The sequence below is a fragment of the Trifolium pratense genome, linkage group LG4 (genome assembly GCF_020283565.1).
Source record: "Trifolium pratense cultivar HEN17-A07 linkage group LG4, ARS_RC_1.1, whole genome shotgun sequence".
In the NCBI taxonomy this organism is placed as follows: domain Eukaryota; kingdom Viridiplantae; phylum Streptophyta; class Magnoliopsida; order Fabales; family Fabaceae; genus Trifolium; species Trifolium pratense.
Genome location: NC_060062.1, coordinates 54,793,405 through 54,809,866, shown reverse-complemented (window position 1 = coordinate 54,809,866; position 16,462 = coordinate 54,793,405). Strand labels below are relative to the sequence as shown.

The following is a 16,462-nucleotide window of genomic DNA, read 5'->3' as shown; positions in this document are numbered from 1 at the left end:
AGACTCACAATCGGCTTATCTGTATTAGAAACAATTCAAAAACTGTAAATTATGGGGGGGTTTGGTTTGTTAACAGAACGTAAGAAAAATGTGAAATTTAATTGATTTAAAATGATCAATTCATTGGCTTAGGTAACTCGTTCTTGATTCTATCATATGGTTCACAAAGAATAAATTCGTTATATGCTTATGTTCTGGTTGATTTATAAAACCGAATTAAACAAGCGTTACCAATTTTATACGAATTCCATTCAAACAAGCGTCAAATGCGTTCAACTAATCATAGGCAATAGTAAACAAGCGCTACTAATGACAGAATAATATCCTTACTAAATTCAATCAACACTTTTTGCTAAGCGCTCAAAGTTTATGTCAATTCCTATTCAATGTAATCTATGCAAGCGATAAACTAATTGAATAACACGGTGCGAATCGAATTAAAGTGATTAAGCATCATTAAATGGTCCCTTACAGTGCGTTTGGATGCTAAAATCGACAAAATAACCTAAGTATATGATATAATCCTCATCCAAACACACTCTAAGGGACCATTTAACTAATTAAGCCATAAGTATATGACAAAATATCAAATCAAATATCATCATCATCATAAATAAAGTATCAACAACATTGTGGCTTCTCTATTTCTTTGAGTCGCGATAATTCTTCTTCCACATCGATAACAGGTATTACTACTCTTCGTTTTCTTGTCTCGGATCACAGATTCAGACATATTCTTCTTTTTCTTCTACGCTCAGCTTTTTATCCGTTAATTGTCGTCGTTTAAATTAGGGTTTCTCATCTTTTTTCATTTTGCCGTTCAATTTGTTAATTGCATCAGATATATATTTATTTATTTAAGATCTGTGAATTTAAGTTGATATTAGGGTTTCTTATATGATTTTTTGGGTTTTCAATTGCAGTTGTTGCTTTGTCACAATATGTATAACGGAATAGGGTTACAAACTCCAAGAGGGTCTGGTACCAATGGCTACATTCAGAGCAACAAGTTCTTCGTCAAGCCGAGAACTTCCAAGGTTGCTGAGAATATGAAGGGCTTTGAAGGAGATCAGGGTACTGCTGGTGTTTCCAGAAAGGCTAACAAAGAGATTCTTGAGCATGATCGTAAGCGTCAGATTCAGCTCAAACTTGTTATTCTTGAAGACAAGTTAATTGATCAGGGTTATACTGATGCTGAGATCGCTGAGAAACTCGAGGAGGCTCGCAATAGCTTGGAGGCTGCAGCTGACGAAAATGATTCTAATTTGGACAAGTGAGTTTTTGGATTTTAGATATTTGTGTATGAGTATGACATATGATTCCAATTGATGAATTTGTTGGTTCTGTCATTGCTTTACCAAAATTTTTGAAGTGTATTAATTGTTAATTGGTTTTTGTTGTGCATAGCTTTTTGTTTTTGATTATGGAGAAATTATTTTTATTGGTGTTATTGTTGTTGTAGGAGATTATATATATGATTATAATTATTAATTAAAGTTGAATAGTATGTGATCACGGTCGTTTCGTGGTCATATAATAATTTAAATAAAAAGTAATACAAGGCAGTTAACCTTGGTCGTCTCCGAAGACTCACAATCGGCTTATCTATGTTAGAAACAATTCAAAAACTGTAAATTACGGGGGGGTTTGGTTTGTTAACAGAACGTAAGAAAAATGTGAAATTTAATTGATTTAAAACGATCAATTCATTGGCTTAGGTAACTCGTTCTTGATTCTATCATATGGTTCACAAAGAATAAATTCGTTATATGCTTATGTTCTGGTTGATTTATAAAACCGAATTAAACAAGCGTTACCAATTTTATACGAATTCCATTCAAACAAGCGTCAAATGCGTTCAACTAATCATAGGCAATAGTAAACAAGCGCTACTAATGACAGAATAATATCCTTACTGAATTCAATCAACACTTTTTGCTAAGCGCTCAAAGTTTATGTCAATTCCTATTCAATGTAATCTATGCAAGCGATAAACTAATTGAATAACACGGTGCGAATCGAATTAAAGTGATTAAGCATCATTAAATGGTCCCTTACAGTGCGTTTGGATGCTAAAATCGACAAAATAACCTAAGTATATGATATAATCCTCATCCAAACACACTCTAAGGGACCATTTAACTAATTAAGCCATAAGTATATGACAAAATATCAAATCAAATATCATCATCATCATCATAAATAAAGTATCAACAACATTGTGGCTTCTCTATTTCTTTGAGTCGCGATAATTCTTCTTCCACATCGATAACAGGTATTACTACTCTTCGTTTTCTTGTCTCGGATCACAGATTCAGACATATTCTTCTTTTTCTTCTACGCTCAGCTTTTTATCCGTTAATTGTCGTCGTTTAAATTAGGGTTTCTCATCTTTTTTCATTTTGCCGTTCAATTTGTTAATTGCATCAGATATATATTTATTTATTTAAGATCTGTGAATTTAAGTTGATATTAGGGTTTCTTATATGATTTTTTGGGTTTTCAATTGCAGTTGTTGCTTTGTCACAATATGTATAACGGAATAGGGTTACAAACTCCAAGAGGGTCTGGTACCAATGGCTACATTCAGAGCAACAAGTTCTTCGTCAAGCCGAGAACTTCCAAGGTTGCTGAGAATATGAAGGGCTTTGAAGGAGATCAGGGTACTGCTGGTGTTTCCAGAAAGGCTAACAAAGAGATTCTTGAGCATGATCGTAAGCGTCAGATTCAGCTCAAACTTGTTATTCTTGAAGACAAGTTAATTGATCAGGGTTATACTGATGCTGAGATCGCTGAGAAACTCGAGGAGGCTCGCAATAGCTTGGAGGCTGCAGCTGACGAAAATGATTCTAATTTGGACAAGTGAGTTTTTGGATTTTAGATATTTGTGTATGAGTATGACATATGATTCCAATTGATGAATTTGTTGGTTCTGTCATTGCTTTACCAAAATTTTTGAAGTGTATTAATTGTTAATTGGTTTTTGTTGTGCATAGCTTTTTGTTTTTGATTATGGAGAAATTATTTTTATCGGTGTTATTGTTGTTGTAGGAGATTATATATATGATTATAATTATTAATTAAAGTTGAATAGTATGTGATCACGGTCGTTTCGTGGTCAAATAATAATTTAAATAAAAAGTAATACAAGGCAGTTAACCTTGGTCGTCTCCGAAGACTCACAATCGGCTTATCTATATTAGAAACAATTCAAAAACTGTAAATTATGGGGGGGTTTGGTTTGTTAACAGAACGTAAGAAAAATGTGAAATTTAGTTGATTTAAAACGATCAATTCATTGGCTTAGGTAACTCGTTCTTGATTCTATCATATGGTTCACAAAGAATAAATTCGTTATATGCTTATGTTCTGGTTGATTTATAAAACCGAATTAAACAAGCGTTACCAATTTTATACGAATTCCATTCAAACAAGCGTCAAATGCGTTCAACTAATCATAGGCAATAGTAAACAAGCGCTACTAATGACAGAATAATATCCTTACTGAATTCAATCAACACTTTTCGCTAAGCGCTCAAAGTTTATGTCAATTCCTATTCAATGTAATCTATGCAAGCGATAAACTAATTGAATAACACGGTGCGAATCGAATTAAAGTGATTAAGCATCATTAAATGGTCCCTTAGAGTGCGTTTGGATGCTAAAATCGACAAAATAACCTAAGTATATGATAAAATCCTCATCCAAACACACTCTAAGGGACCATTTAACTAATTAAGCCATAAGTATATGATAAAATATCAAATCAAATATCATCATCATCATAAATAAAGTATCAACAACATTGTGGCTTCTCTATTTCTTTGAGTCGCGATAATTCTTCTTCCACATCGATAACAGGTATTACTACTCTTCGTTTTCTTGTCTCGGATCACAGATTCAGACATATTCTTCTTTTTCTTCTACGCTCAGCTTTTTATCCGTTAATTGCCGTCGTTTAAATTAGGGTTTCTCATCTTTTTTCATTTTGCCGTTCAATTTGTTAATTGCATCAGATATATATTTATTTATTTAAGATCTGTGAATTTAAGTTGATATTAGGGTTTCTTATATGATTTTTTGGGTTTTCAATTGCAGTTGTTGCTTTGTCACAATATGTATAACGGAATAGGGTTACAAACTCCAAGAGGGTCTGGTACCAATGGCTACATTCAGAGCAACAAGTTCTTCGTCAAGCCGAGAACTTCCAAGGTTGCTGAGAATATGAAGGGCTTTGAAGGAGATCAGGGTACTGCTGGTGTTTCCAGAAAGGCTAACAAAGAGATTCTTGAGCATGATCGTAAGCGTCAGATTCAGCTCAAACTTGTTATTCTTGAAGACAAGTTAATTGATCAGGGTTATACTGATGCTGAGATCGCTGAGAAACTCGAGGAGGCTCGCAATAGCTTGGAGGCTGCAGCTGACGAAAATGATTCTAATTTGGACAAGTGAGTTTTTGGATTTTAGATATTTGTGTATGAGTATGACATATGATTCCAATTGATGAATTTGTTGGTTCTGTCATTGCTTTACCAAAATTTTTGAAGTGTATTAATTGTTAATTGGTTTTTGTTGTGCATAGCTTTTTGTTTTTGATTATGGAGAAATTATTTTTATTGGTGTTATTGTTGTTGTAGGAGATTATATATATGATTATAATTATTAATTAAAGTTGAATAGTATGTGATCACGGTCGTTTCGTGGTCAAATAATAATTTAAATAAAAAGTAATACAAGGCAGTTAACCTTGGTCGTCTCCGAAGACTCACAATCGGCTTATCTATATTAGAAACAATTCAAAAACTGTAAATTATGGGGGGGTTTGGTTTGTTAACAGAACGTAAGAAAAATGTGAAATTTAGTTGATTTAAAACGATCAATTCATTGGCTTAGGTAACTCGTTCTTGATTCTATCATATGGTTCACAAAGAATAAATTCGTTATATGCTTATGTTCTGGTTGATTTATAAAACCGAATTAAACAAGCGTTACCAATTTTATACGAATTCCATTCAAACAAGCGTCAAATGCGTTCAACTAATCATAGGCAATAGTAAACAAGCGCTACTAATGACAGAATAATATCCTTACTGAATTCAATCAACACTTTTCGCTAAGCGCTCAAAGTTTATGTCAATTCCTATTCAATGTAATCTATGCAAGCGATAAACTAATTGAATAACACGGTGCGAATCGAATTAAAGTGATTAAGCATCATTAAATGGTCCCTTAGAGTGCGTTTGGATGCTAAAATCGACAAAATAACCTAAGTATATGATAAAATCCTCATCCAAACACACTCTAAGGGACCATTTAACTAATTAAGCCATAAGTATATGATAAAATATCAAATCAAATATCATCATCATCATAAATAAAGTATCAACAACATTGTGGCTTCTCTATTTCTTTGAGTCGCGATAATTCTTCTTCCACATCGATAACAGGTATTACTACTCTTCGTTTTCTTGTCTCGGATCACAGATTCAGACATATTCTTCTTTTTCTTCTACGCTCAGCTTTTTATCCGTTAATTGCCGTCGTTTAAATTAGGGTTTCTCATCTTTTTTCATTTTGCCGTTCAATTTGTTAATTGCATCAGATATATATTTATTTATTTAAGATCTGTGAATTTAAGTTGATATTAGGGTTTCTTATATGATTTTTTGGGTTTTCAATTGCAGTTGTTGCTTTGTCACAATATGTATAACGGAATAGGGTTACAAACTCCAAGAGGGTCTGGTACCAATGGCTACATTCAGAGCAACAAGTTCTTCGTCAAGCCGAGAACTTCCAAGGTTGCTGAGAATATGAAGGGCTTTGAAGGAGATCAGGGTACTGCTGGTGTTTCCAGAAAGGCTAACAAAGAGATTCTTGAGCATGATCGTAAGCGTCAGATTCAGCTCAAACTTGTTATTCTTGAAGACAAGTTAATTGATCAGGGTTATACTGATGCTGAGATCGCTGAGAAACTCGAGGAGGCTCGCAATAGCTTGGAGGCTGCAGCTGACGAAAATGATTCTAATTTGGACAAGTGAGTTTTTGGATTTTAGATATTTGTGTATGAGTATGACATATGATTCCAATTGATGAATTTGTTGGTTCTGTCATTGCTTTACCAAAATTTTTGAAGTGTATTAATTGTTAATTGGTTTTTGTTGTGCATAGCTTTTTGTTTTTGATTATGGAGAAATTATTTTTATTGGTGTTATTGTTGTTGTAGGAGATTATATATATGATTATAATTATTAATTAAAGTTGAATAGTATGTGATCACGGTCGTTTCGTGGTCAAATAATAATTTAAATAAAAAGTAATACAAGGCAGTTAACCTTGGTCGTCTCCGAAGACTCACAATCGGCTTATCTATATTAGAAACAATTCAAAAACTGTAAATTATGGGGGGGTTTGGTTTGTTAACAGAACGTAAGAAAAATGTGAAATTTAGTTGATTTAAAACGATCAATTCATTGGCTTAGGTAACTCGTTCTTGATTCTATCATATGGTTCACAAAGAATAAATTCGTTATATGCTTATGTTCTGGTTGATTTATAAAACCGAATTAAACAAGCGTTACCAATTTTATACGAATTCCATTCAAACAAGCGTCAAATGCGTTTAACTAATCATAGGCAATAGTAAACAAGCGCTACTAATGACAGAATAATATCCTTACTGAATTCAATCAACACTTTTTGCTAAGCGCTCAAAGTTTATGTCAATTCCTATTCAATGTAATCTATGCAAGCGATAAACTAATTGAATAACACGGTGCGAATCGAATTAAAGTGATTAAGCATCATTAAATGGTCCCTTAGAGTGCGTTTGGATGCTAAAATCGACAAAATAACCTAAGTATATGATAAAATCCTCATCCAAACACACTCTAAGGGACCATTTAACTAATTAAGCCATAAGTATATGATAAAATATCAAATCAAATATCATCATCATCATAAATAAAGTATCAACAACATTGTGGCTTCTCTATTTCTTTGAGTCGCGATAATTCTTCTTCCACATCGATAACAGGTATTACTACTCTTCGTTTTCTTGTCTCGGATCACAGATTCAGACATATTCTTCTTTTTCTTCTACGCTCAGCTTTTTATCCGTTAATTGCCGTCGTTTAAATTAGGGTTTCTCATCTTTTTTCATTTTGCCGTTCAATTTGTTAATTGCATCAGATATATATTTATTTATTTAAGATCTGTGAATTTAAGTTGATATTAGGGTTTCTTATATGATTTTTTGGGTTTTCAATTGCAGTTGTTGCTTTGTCACAATATGTATAACGGAATAGGGTTACAAACTCCAAGAGGGTCTGGTACCAATGGCTACATTCAGAGCAACAAGTTCTTCGTCAAGCCGAGAACTTCCAAGGTTGCTGAGAATATGAAGGGCTTTGAAGGAGATCAGGGTACTGCTGGTGTTTCCAGAAAGGCTAACAAAGAGATTCTTGAGCATGATCGTAAGCGTCAGATTCAGCTCAAACTTGTTATTCTTGAAGACAAGTTAATTGATCAGGGTTATACTGATGCTGAGATCGCTGAGAAACTCGAGGAGGCTCGCAATAGCTTGGAGGCTGCAGCTGACGAAAATGATTCTAATTTGGACAAGTGAGTTTTTGGATTTTAGATATTTGTGTATGAGTATGACATATGATTCCAATTGATGAATTTGTTGGTTCTGTCATTGCTTTACCAAAATTTTTGAAGTGTATTAATTGTTAATTGGTTTTTGTTGTGCATAGCTTTTTGTTTTTGATTATGGAGAAATTATTTTTATTGGTGTTATTGTTGTTGTAGGAGATTATATATATGATTATAATTATTAATTAAAGTTGAATAGTATGTGATCACGGTCGTTTCGTGGTCAAATAATAATTTAAATAAAAAGTAATACAAGGCAGTTAACCTTGGTCGTCTCCGAAGACTCACAATCGGCTTATCTATATTAGAAACAATTCAAAAACTGTAAATTATGGGGGGGTTTGGTTTGTTAACAGAACGTAAGAAAAATGTGAAATTTAATTGATTTAAAACGATCAATTCATTGGCTTAGGTAACTCGTTCTTGATTCTATCATATGGTTCACAAAGAATAAATTCGTTATATGCTTATGTTCTGGTTGATTTATAAAACCGAATTAAACAAGCGTTACCAATTTTATACGAATTCCATTCAAACAAGCGTCAAATGCGTTCAACTAATCATAGGCAATAGTAAACAAGCGCTACTAATGACAGAATAATATCCTTACTGAATTCAATCAACACTTTTTGCTAAGCGCTCAAAGTTTATGTCAATTCCTATTCAATGTAATCTATGCAAGCGATAAACTAATTGAATAACACGGTGCGAATCGAATTAAAGTGATTAAGCATCATTAAATGGTCCCTTAGAGTGCGTTTGGATGCTAAAATCGACAAAATAACCTAAGTATATGATAAAATCCTCATCCAAACACACTCTAAGGGACCATTTAACTAATTAAGCCATAAGTATATGATAAAATATCAAATCAAATATCATCATCATCATAAATAAAGTATCAACAACATTGTGGCTTCTCTATTTCTTTGAGTCGCGATAATTCTTCTTCCACATCGATAACAGGTATTACTACTCTTCGTTTTCTTGTCTCGGATCACAGATTCAGACATATTCTTCTTTTTCTTCTACGCTCAGCTTTTTATCCGTTAATTGCCGTCGTTTAAATTAGGGTTTCTCATCTTTTTTCATTTTGCCGTTCAATTTGTTAATTGCATCAGATATATATTTATTTATTTAAGATCTGTGAATTTAAGTTGATATTAGGGTTTCTTATATGATTTTTTGGGTTTTCAATTGCAGTTGTTGCTTTGTCACAATATGTATAACGGAATAGGGTTACAAACTCCAAGAGGGTCTGGTACCAATGGCTACATTCAGAGCAACAAGTTCTTCGTCAAGCCGAGAACTTCCAAGGTTGCTGAGAATATGAAGGGCTTTGAAGGAGATCAGGGTACTGCTGGTGTTTCCAGAAAGGCTAACAAAGAGATTCTTGAGCATGATCGTAAGCGTCAGATTCAGCTCAAACTTGTTATTCTTGAAGACAAGTTAATTGATCAGGGTTATACTGATGCTGAGATCGCTGAGAAACTCGAGGAGGCTCGCAATAGCTTGGAGGCTGCAGCTGACGAAAATGATTCTAATTTGGACAAGTGAGTTTTTGGATTTTAGATATTTGTGTATGAGTATGACATATGATTCCAATTGATGAATTTGTTGGTTCTGTCATTGCTTTACCAAAATTTTTGAAGTGTATTAATTGTTAATTGGTTTTTGTTGTGCATAGCTTTTTGTTTTTGATTATGGAGAAATTATTTTTATTGGTGTTATTGTTGTTGTAGGAGATTATATATATGATTATAATTATTAATTAAAGTTGAATAGTATGTGATCACGGTCGTTTCGTGGTCAAATAATAATTTAAATAAAAAGTAATACAAGGCAGTTAACCTTGGTCGTCTCCGAAGACTCACAATCGGCTTATCTATATTAGAAACAATTCAAAAACTGTAAATTATGGGGGGGTTTGGTTTGTTAACAGAACGTAAGAAAAATGTGAAATTTAATTGATTTAAAACGATCAATTCATTGGCTTAGGTAACTCGTTCTTGATTCTATCATATGGTTCACAAAGAATAAATTCGTTATATGCTTATGTTCTGGTTGATTTATAAAACCGAATTAAACAAGCGTTACCAATTTTATACGAATTCCATTCAAACAAGCGTCAAATGCGTTCAACTAATCATAGGCAATAGTAAACAAGCGCTACTAATGACAGAATAATATCCTTACTGAATTCAATCAACACTTTTTGCTAAGCGCTCAAAGTTTATGTCAATTCCTATTCAATGTAATCTATGCAAGCGATAAACTAATTGAATAACACGGTGCGAATCGAATTAAAGTGATTAAGCATCATTAAATGGTCCCTTACAGTGCGTTTGGATGCTAAAATCGACAAAATAACCTAAGTATATGATAAAATCCTCATCCAAACACACTCTAAGGGACCATTTAACTAATTAAGCCATAAGTATATGATAAAATATCAAATCAAATATCATCATCATCATAAATAAAGTATCAACAACATTGTGGCTTCTCTATTTCTTTGAGTCGCGATAATTCTTCTTCCACATCGATAACAGGTATTACTACTCTTCGTTTTCTTGTCTCGGATCACAGATTCAGACATATTCTTCTTTTTCTTCTACGCTCAGCTTTTTATCCGTTAATTGCCGTCGTTTAAATTAGGGTTTCTCATCTTTTTTCATTTTGCCGTTCAATTTGTTAATTGCATCAGATATATATTTATTTATTTAAGATCTGTGAATTTAAGTTGATATTAGGGTTTCTTATATGATTTTTTGGGTTTTCAATTGCAGTTGTTGCTTTGTCACAATATGTATAACGGAATAGGGTTACAAACTCCAAGAGGGTCTGGTACCAATGGCTACATTCAGAGCAACAAGTTCTTCGTCAAGCCGAGAACTTCCAAGGTTGCTGAGAATATGAAGGGCTTTGAAGGAGATCAGGGTACTGCTGGTGTTTCCAGAAAGGCTAACAAAGAGATTCTTGAGCATGATCGTAAGCGTCAGATTCAGCTCAAACTTGTTATTCTTGAAGACAAGTTAATTGATCAGGGTTATACTGATGCTGAGATCGCTGAGAAACTCGAGGAGGCTCGCAATAGCTTGGAGGCTGCAGCTGACGAAAATGATTCTAATTTGGACAAGTGAGTTTTTGGATTTTAGATATTTGTGTATGAGTATGACATATGATTCCAATTGATGAATTTGTTGGTTCTGTCATTGCTTTACCAAAATTTTTGAAGTGTATTAATTGTTAATTGGTTTTTGTTGTGCATAGCTTTTTGTTTTTTATTATGGAGAAATTATTTTTATTGGTGTTATTGTTGTTGTAGGAGATTATATATATGATTATAATTATTAATTAAAGTTGAATAGTATGTGATCACGGTCGTTTTGTGGTCAAATAATAATTTAAATAAAAAGTAATACAAGGCAGTTAACCTTGGTCGTCTCCGAAGACTCACAATCGGCTTATCTATATTAGAAACAATTCAAAAACTGTAAATTATGGGGGGGTTTGGTTTGTTAACAGAACGTAAGAAAAATGTGAAATTTAATTGATTTAAAACGATCAATTCATTGGCTTAGGTAACTCGTTCTTGATTCTATCATATGGTTCACAAAGAATAAATTCGTTATATGCTTATGTTCTGGTTGATTTATAAAACCGAATTAAACAAGCGTTACCAATTTTATACGAAATCCATTCAAACAAGCGTCAAATGCGTTCAACTAATCATAGGCAATAGTAAACAAGCGCTACTAATGACAGAATAATATCCTTACTGAATTCAATCAACACTTTTTGCTAAGCGCTCAAAGTTTATGTCAATTCCTACTCAATGTAATCTATGCAAGCGATAAACTAATTGAATAACACGGTGCGAATCGAATTAAAGTGATTAAGCATCATTAAATGGTCCCTTACAGTGCGTTTGGATGCTAAAATCGACAAAATAACCTAAGTATATGATAAAATCCTCATCCAAACACACTCTAAGGGACCATTTAACTAATTAAGCCATAAGTATATGATAAAATATCAAATCAAATATCATCATCATCATAAATAAAGTATCAACAACATTGTGGCTTCTCTATTTCTTTGAGTCGCGATAATTCTTCTTCCACATCGATAACAGGTATTACTACTCTTCGTTTTCTTGTCTCGGATCACAGATTCAGACATATTCTTCTTTTTCTTCTACGCTCAGCTTTTTATCCGTTAATTGCCGTCATTTAAATTAGGGTTTCTCATCTTTTTTCATTTTGCCGTTCAATTTGTTAATTGCATCAGATATATATTTATTTATTTAAGATCTGTGAATTTAAGTTGATATTAGGGTTTCTTATATGATTTTTTGGGTTTTCAATTGCAGTTGTTGCTTTGTCACAATATGTATAACGGAATAGGGTTACAAACTCCAAGAGGGTCTGGTACCAATGGCTACATTCAGAGCAACAAGTTCTTCGTCAAGCCGAGAACTTCCAAGGTTGCTGAGAATATGAAGGGCTTTGAAGGAGATCAGGGTACTGCTGGTGTTTCCAGAAAGGCTAACAAAGAGATTCTTGAGCATGATCGTAAGCGTCAGATTCAGCTCAAACTTGTTATTCTTGAAGACAAGTTAATTGATCAGGGTTATACTGATGCTGAGATCGCTGAGAAACTCGAGGAGGCTCGCAATAGCTTGGAGGCTGCAGCTGACGAAAATGATTCTAATTTGGACAAGTGAGTTTTTGGATTTTAGATATTTGTGTATGAGTATGACATATGATTCCAATTGATGAATTTGTTGGTTCTGTCATTGCTTTACCAAAATTTTTGAAGTGTATTAATTGTTAATTGGTTTTTGTTGTGCATAGCTTTTTGTTTTTGATTATGGAGAAATTATTTTTATTGGTGTTATTGTTGTTGTAGGAGATTATATATATGATTATAATTATTAATTAAAGTTGAATAGTATGTGATCACGGTCGTTTCGTGGTCAAATAATAATTTAAATAAAAAGTAATACAAGGCAGTTAACCTTGGTCGTCTCCGAAGACTCACAATCGGCTTATCTATATTAGAAACAATTCAAAAACTGTAAATTATGGGGGGGTTTGGTTTGTTAACAGAACGTAAGAAAAATGTGAAATTTAATTGATTTAAAACGATCAATTCATTGGCTTAGGTAACTCGTTCTTGATTCTATCATATGGTTCACAAAGAATAAATTCGTTATATGCTTATGTTCTGGTTGATTTATAAAACCGAATTAAACAAGCGTTACCAATTTTATACGAATTCCATTCAAACAAGCGTCAAATGCGTTCAACTAATCATAGGCAATAGTAAACAAGCGCTACTAATGACAGAATAATATCCTTACTGAATTCAATCAACACTTTTTGCTAAGCGCTCAAAGTTTATGTCAATTCCTACTCAATGTAATCTATGCAAGCGATAAACTAATTGAATAACACGGTGCGAATCGAATTAAAGTGATTAAGCATCATTAAATGGTCCCTTACAGTGCGTTTGGATGCTAAAATCGACAAAATAACCTAAGTATATGATAAAATCCTCATCCAAACACACTCTAAGGGACCATTTAACTAATTAAGCCATAAGTATATGATAAAATATCAAATCAAATATCATCATCATCATAAATAAAGTATCAACAACATTGTGGCTTCTCTATTTCTTTGAGTCGCGATAATTCTTCTTCCACATCGATAACAGGTATTACTACTCTTCGTTTTCTTGTCTCGGATCACAGATTCAGACATATTCTTCTTTTTCTTCTACGCTCAGCTTTTTATCCGTTAATTGCCGTCATTTAAATTAGGGTTTCTCATCTTTTTTCATTTTGCCGTTCAATTTGTTAATTGCATCAGATATATATTTATTTATTTAAGATCTGTGAATTTAAGTTGATATTAGGGTTTCTTATATGATTTTTTGGGTTTTCAATTGCAGTTGTTGCTTTGTCACAATATGTATAACGGAATAGGGTTACAAACTCCAAGAGGGTCTGGTACCAATGGCTACATTCAGAGCAACAAGTTCTTCGTCAAGCCGAGAACTTCCAAGGTTGCTGAGAATATGAAGGGCTTTGAAGGAGATCAGGGTACTGCTGGTGTTTCCAGAAAGGCTAACAAAGAGATTCTTGAGCATGATCGTAAGCGTCAGATTCAGCTCAAACTTGTTATTCTTGAAGACAAGTTAATTGATCAGGGTTATACTGATGCTGAGATCGCTGAGAAACTCGAGGAGGCTCGCAATAGCTTGGAGGCTGCAGCTGACGAAAATGATTCTAATTTGGACAAGTGAGTTTTTGGATTTTAGATATTTGTGTATGAGTATGACATATGATTCCAATTGATGAATTTGTTGGTTCTGTCATTGCTTTACCAAAAATTTTGAAGTGTATTAATTGTTAATTGGTTTTTGTTGTGCATAGCTTTTTGTTTTTGATTATGGAGAAATTATTTTTATTGGTGTTATTGTTGTTGTAGGAGGTTATATATATTATTATAATTATTAATTAAAGTTGAATAGTATGTGATCACGGTCGTTTCGTGGTCAAATAATAATTTAAATAAAAAGTAATACAAGGCAGTTAACCTTGGTCGTCTCCGAAGAAACACAATCGGCTTATCTATATTAGAAACAATTCAAAAACTGTAAATTATGGGGGGGTTTGGTTTGTTAACAGAACGTAAGAAAAATATGAAATTTAATTGATTTAAAACGATCAATTCATTGGCTTAGGTAACTCGTTCTTGATTCTATCATATGGTTCACAAAGAATAAATTCGTTATATGCTTATGTTCTGGTTGATTTATAAAACCGAATTAAACAAGCGTTACCAATTTTATACGAATTCCATTCAAACAAGCGTCAAATGTGTTCAACTAATCATAGGCAATAGTAAACAAGCGCTACTAATGACAGAATAATATCCTTACTGAATTCAATCAACACTTTTTGCTAAGCGCTCAAAGTTTATGTCAATTCCTATTCAATGTAATCTATGCAAGCGATAAACTAATTGAATAACACGGTGCGAATCGAATTAAAGTGATTAAGCATCATTAAATGGTCCCTTACAGTGCGTTTGGATGCTAAAATCGACAAAATAACCTAAGTATATGATAAAATCCTCATCCAAACACACTCTAAGGGACCATTTAACTAATTAAGCCATAAGTATATGATAAAATATCAAATCAAATATCATCATCATCATAAATAAAGTATCAACAACATTGTGGCTTCTCTATTTCTTTGAGTCGCGATAATTCTTCTTCCACATCGATAACAGGTATTACTACTCTTCGTTTTCTTGTCTCGGATCACAGATTCAGACATATTCTTCTTTTTCTTCTACGCTCAGCTTTTTATCCGTTAATTGCCGTCATTTAAATTAGGGTTTCTCATCTTTTTTCATTTTGCCGTTCAATTTGTTAATTGCATCAGATATATATTTATTTATTTAAGATCTGTGAATTTAAGTTGATATTAGGGTTTCTTATATGATTTTTTGGGTTTTCAATTGCAGTTGTTGCTTTGTCACAATATGTATAACGGAATAGGGTTACAAACTCCAAGAGGGTCTGGTACCAATGGCTACATTCAGAGCAACAAGTTCTTCGTCAAGCCGAGAACTTCCAAGGTTGCTGAGAATATGAAGGGCTTTGAAGGAGATCAGGGTACTGCTGGTGTTTCCAGAAAGGCTAACAAAGAGATTCTTGAGCATGATCGTAAGCGTCAGATTCAGCTCAAACTTGTTATTCTTGAAGACAAGTTAATTGATCAGGGTAATACTGATGCTGAGATCGCTGAGAAACTCGAGGAGGCTCGCAATAGCTTGGAGGCTGCAGCTGACGAAAATGATTCTAATTTGGACAAGTGAGTTTTTGGATTTTCGATATTTGTGTATGAGTATGACATATGATTCCAATTGATGAATTTGTTGGTTCTGTCATTGCTTTACCAAAATTTTTGAAGTGTATTAATTGTTAATTGGTTTTTGTTGTGCATAGCTTTTTGTTTTTGATTATGGAGAAATTATTTTTATTGGTGATATTGTTGTTGTAGGAGGTTATATATATTATTATAATTATTAATTAAAGTTGAATAGTATGTGATCACGGTCGTTTCGTGGTCAAATAATAATTTAAATAAAAAGTAATACAAGGCAGTTAACCTTGGTCGTCTCCGAAGACTCACAATCGGCTTATCTATATTAGAAACAATTCAAAAACTGTAAATTATGGGGGGGTTTGGTTTGTTAACAGAACGTAAGAAAAATGTGAAATTTAATTGATTTAAAACGATCAATTCATTGGCTTAGGTAACTCGTTCTTGATTCTATCATATGGTTCACAAAGAATAAATTCGTTATATGCTTATGTTCTGGTTGATTTATAAAACCGAATTAAACAAGCGTTACCAATTTTATACGAATTCCATTCAAACAAGCGTCAAATGTGTTCAACTAATCACAGGCAATAGTAAACAAGCGCTACTAATGACAGAATAATATCCTTACTGAATTCAATCAACACTTTTTGCTAAGCGCTCAAAGTTTATGTCAATTCCTATTCAATGTAATCTATGCAAGCGATAAACTAATTGAATAACACGGTGCGAATCGAATTAAAGTGATTAAGCATCATTAAATGGTCCCTTACAGTGCGTTTGGATGCTAAAATCGACAAAATAACCTAAGTATATGATAAAATCCTCATCCAAACACACTCTAAGGGACCATTTAACTAATTAAGCCATAAGTATATGATAAAATATCAAATCAAATAT

The 16,462-nt window shown here is 33.1% G+C and overlaps 10 protein-coding genes across 10 annotated transcripts; all 10 read left to right on the top strand.

Moving 5' to 3' along the window:
• Window positions 1-625: 625 nt before the first annotated feature.
• LOC123923618 (pre-mRNA-splicing factor cwc-21-like) lies at window positions 626-1,414 on the top strand. The gene is made up of 2 exons (XM_045976313.1): window positions 626-686; window positions 924-1,414. The coding sequence occupies exon 2, from the start codon at window positions 942-944 to the stop codon at window positions 1,275-1,277; it is 336 nt and encodes a 111-aa protein (XP_045832269.1). The 5' UTR covers window positions 626-686; window positions 924-941; the 3' UTR covers window positions 1,278-1,414.
• An 800-nt stretch (window positions 1,415-2,214) lies between these two features.
• On the top strand, window positions 2,215-3,003 carry LOC123923656 (pre-mRNA-splicing factor cwc-21-like). The gene is made up of 2 exons (XM_045976354.1): window positions 2,215-2,275; window positions 2,513-3,003. Exon 2 carries the CDS (start codon window positions 2,531-2,533, stop codon window positions 2,864-2,866), a length of 336 nt encoding a protein of 111 aa, XP_045832310.1. The 5' UTR covers window positions 2,215-2,275; window positions 2,513-2,530; the 3' UTR covers window positions 2,867-3,003.
• A 797-nt stretch (window positions 3,004-3,800) lies between these two features.
• On the top strand, window positions 3,801-4,589 carry LOC123923653 (pre-mRNA-splicing factor cwc-21-like). Its single transcript, XM_045976349.1, has 2 exons — window positions 3,801-3,861; window positions 4,099-4,589. The coding sequence occupies exon 2, from the start codon at window positions 4,117-4,119 to the stop codon at window positions 4,450-4,452; it is 336 nt and encodes a 111-aa protein (XP_045832305.1). The 5' UTR covers window positions 3,801-3,861; window positions 4,099-4,116; the 3' UTR covers window positions 4,453-4,589.
• A 797-nt stretch (window positions 4,590-5,386) lies between these two features.
• On the top strand, window positions 5,387-6,175 carry LOC123923648 (pre-mRNA-splicing factor cwc-21-like). The gene is made up of 2 exons (XM_045976343.1): window positions 5,387-5,447; window positions 5,685-6,175. Exon 2 carries the CDS (start codon window positions 5,703-5,705, stop codon window positions 6,036-6,038), a length of 336 nt encoding a protein of 111 aa, XP_045832299.1. The 5' UTR covers window positions 5,387-5,447; window positions 5,685-5,702; the 3' UTR covers window positions 6,039-6,175.
• A 797-nt stretch (window positions 6,176-6,972) lies between these two features.
• Window positions 6,973-7,761, top strand: LOC123923647 (pre-mRNA-splicing factor cwc-21-like). The gene is made up of 2 exons (XM_045976342.1): window positions 6,973-7,033; window positions 7,271-7,761. The coding sequence occupies exon 2, from the start codon at window positions 7,289-7,291 to the stop codon at window positions 7,622-7,624; it is 336 nt and encodes a 111-aa protein (XP_045832298.1). The 5' UTR covers window positions 6,973-7,033; window positions 7,271-7,288; the 3' UTR covers window positions 7,625-7,761.
• Window positions 7,762-8,558: 797 nt separating this feature from the next.
• On the top strand, window positions 8,559-9,347 carry LOC123923679 (pre-mRNA-splicing factor cwc-21-like). Its single transcript, XM_045976385.1, has 2 exons — window positions 8,559-8,619; window positions 8,857-9,347. Exon 2 carries the CDS (start codon window positions 8,875-8,877, stop codon window positions 9,208-9,210), a length of 336 nt encoding a protein of 111 aa, XP_045832341.1. The 5' UTR covers window positions 8,559-8,619; window positions 8,857-8,874; the 3' UTR covers window positions 9,211-9,347.
• A 797-nt stretch (window positions 9,348-10,144) lies between these two features.
• LOC123923666 (pre-mRNA-splicing factor cwc-21-like) lies at window positions 10,145-10,912 on the top strand. The gene is made up of 2 exons (XM_045976363.1): window positions 10,145-10,205; window positions 10,443-10,912. Exon 2 carries the CDS (start codon window positions 10,461-10,463, stop codon window positions 10,794-10,796), a length of 336 nt encoding a protein of 111 aa, XP_045832319.1. The 5' UTR covers window positions 10,145-10,205; window positions 10,443-10,460; the 3' UTR covers window positions 10,797-10,912.
• An 818-nt stretch (window positions 10,913-11,730) lies between these two features.
• On the top strand, window positions 11,731-12,519 carry LOC123923649 (pre-mRNA-splicing factor cwc-21-like). Its single transcript, XM_045976344.1, has 2 exons — window positions 11,731-11,791; window positions 12,029-12,519. Exon 2 carries the CDS (start codon window positions 12,047-12,049, stop codon window positions 12,380-12,382), a length of 336 nt encoding a protein of 111 aa, XP_045832300.1. The 5' UTR covers window positions 11,731-11,791; window positions 12,029-12,046; the 3' UTR covers window positions 12,383-12,519.
• A 797-nt stretch (window positions 12,520-13,316) lies between these two features.
• On the top strand, window positions 13,317-14,034 carry LOC123923685 (pre-mRNA-splicing factor cwc-21-like). Its single transcript, XM_045976392.1, has 2 exons — window positions 13,317-13,377; window positions 13,615-14,034. The coding sequence occupies exon 2, from the start codon at window positions 13,633-13,635 to the stop codon at window positions 13,966-13,968; it is 336 nt and encodes a 111-aa protein (XP_045832348.1). The 5' UTR covers window positions 13,317-13,377; window positions 13,615-13,632; the 3' UTR covers window positions 13,969-14,034.
• An 868-nt stretch (window positions 14,035-14,902) lies between these two features.
• LOC123924165 (pre-mRNA-splicing factor cwc-21-like) lies at window positions 14,903-15,560 on the top strand. Its single transcript, XM_045976949.1, has 2 exons — window positions 14,903-14,963; window positions 15,201-15,560. The coding sequence occupies exon 2, from the start codon at window positions 15,219-15,221 to the stop codon at window positions 15,552-15,554; it is 336 nt and encodes a 111-aa protein (XP_045832905.1). The 5' UTR covers window positions 14,903-14,963; window positions 15,201-15,218; the 3' UTR covers window positions 15,555-15,560.
• The last annotated feature ends 902 nt before the right edge of the window (window positions 15,561-16,462 follow it).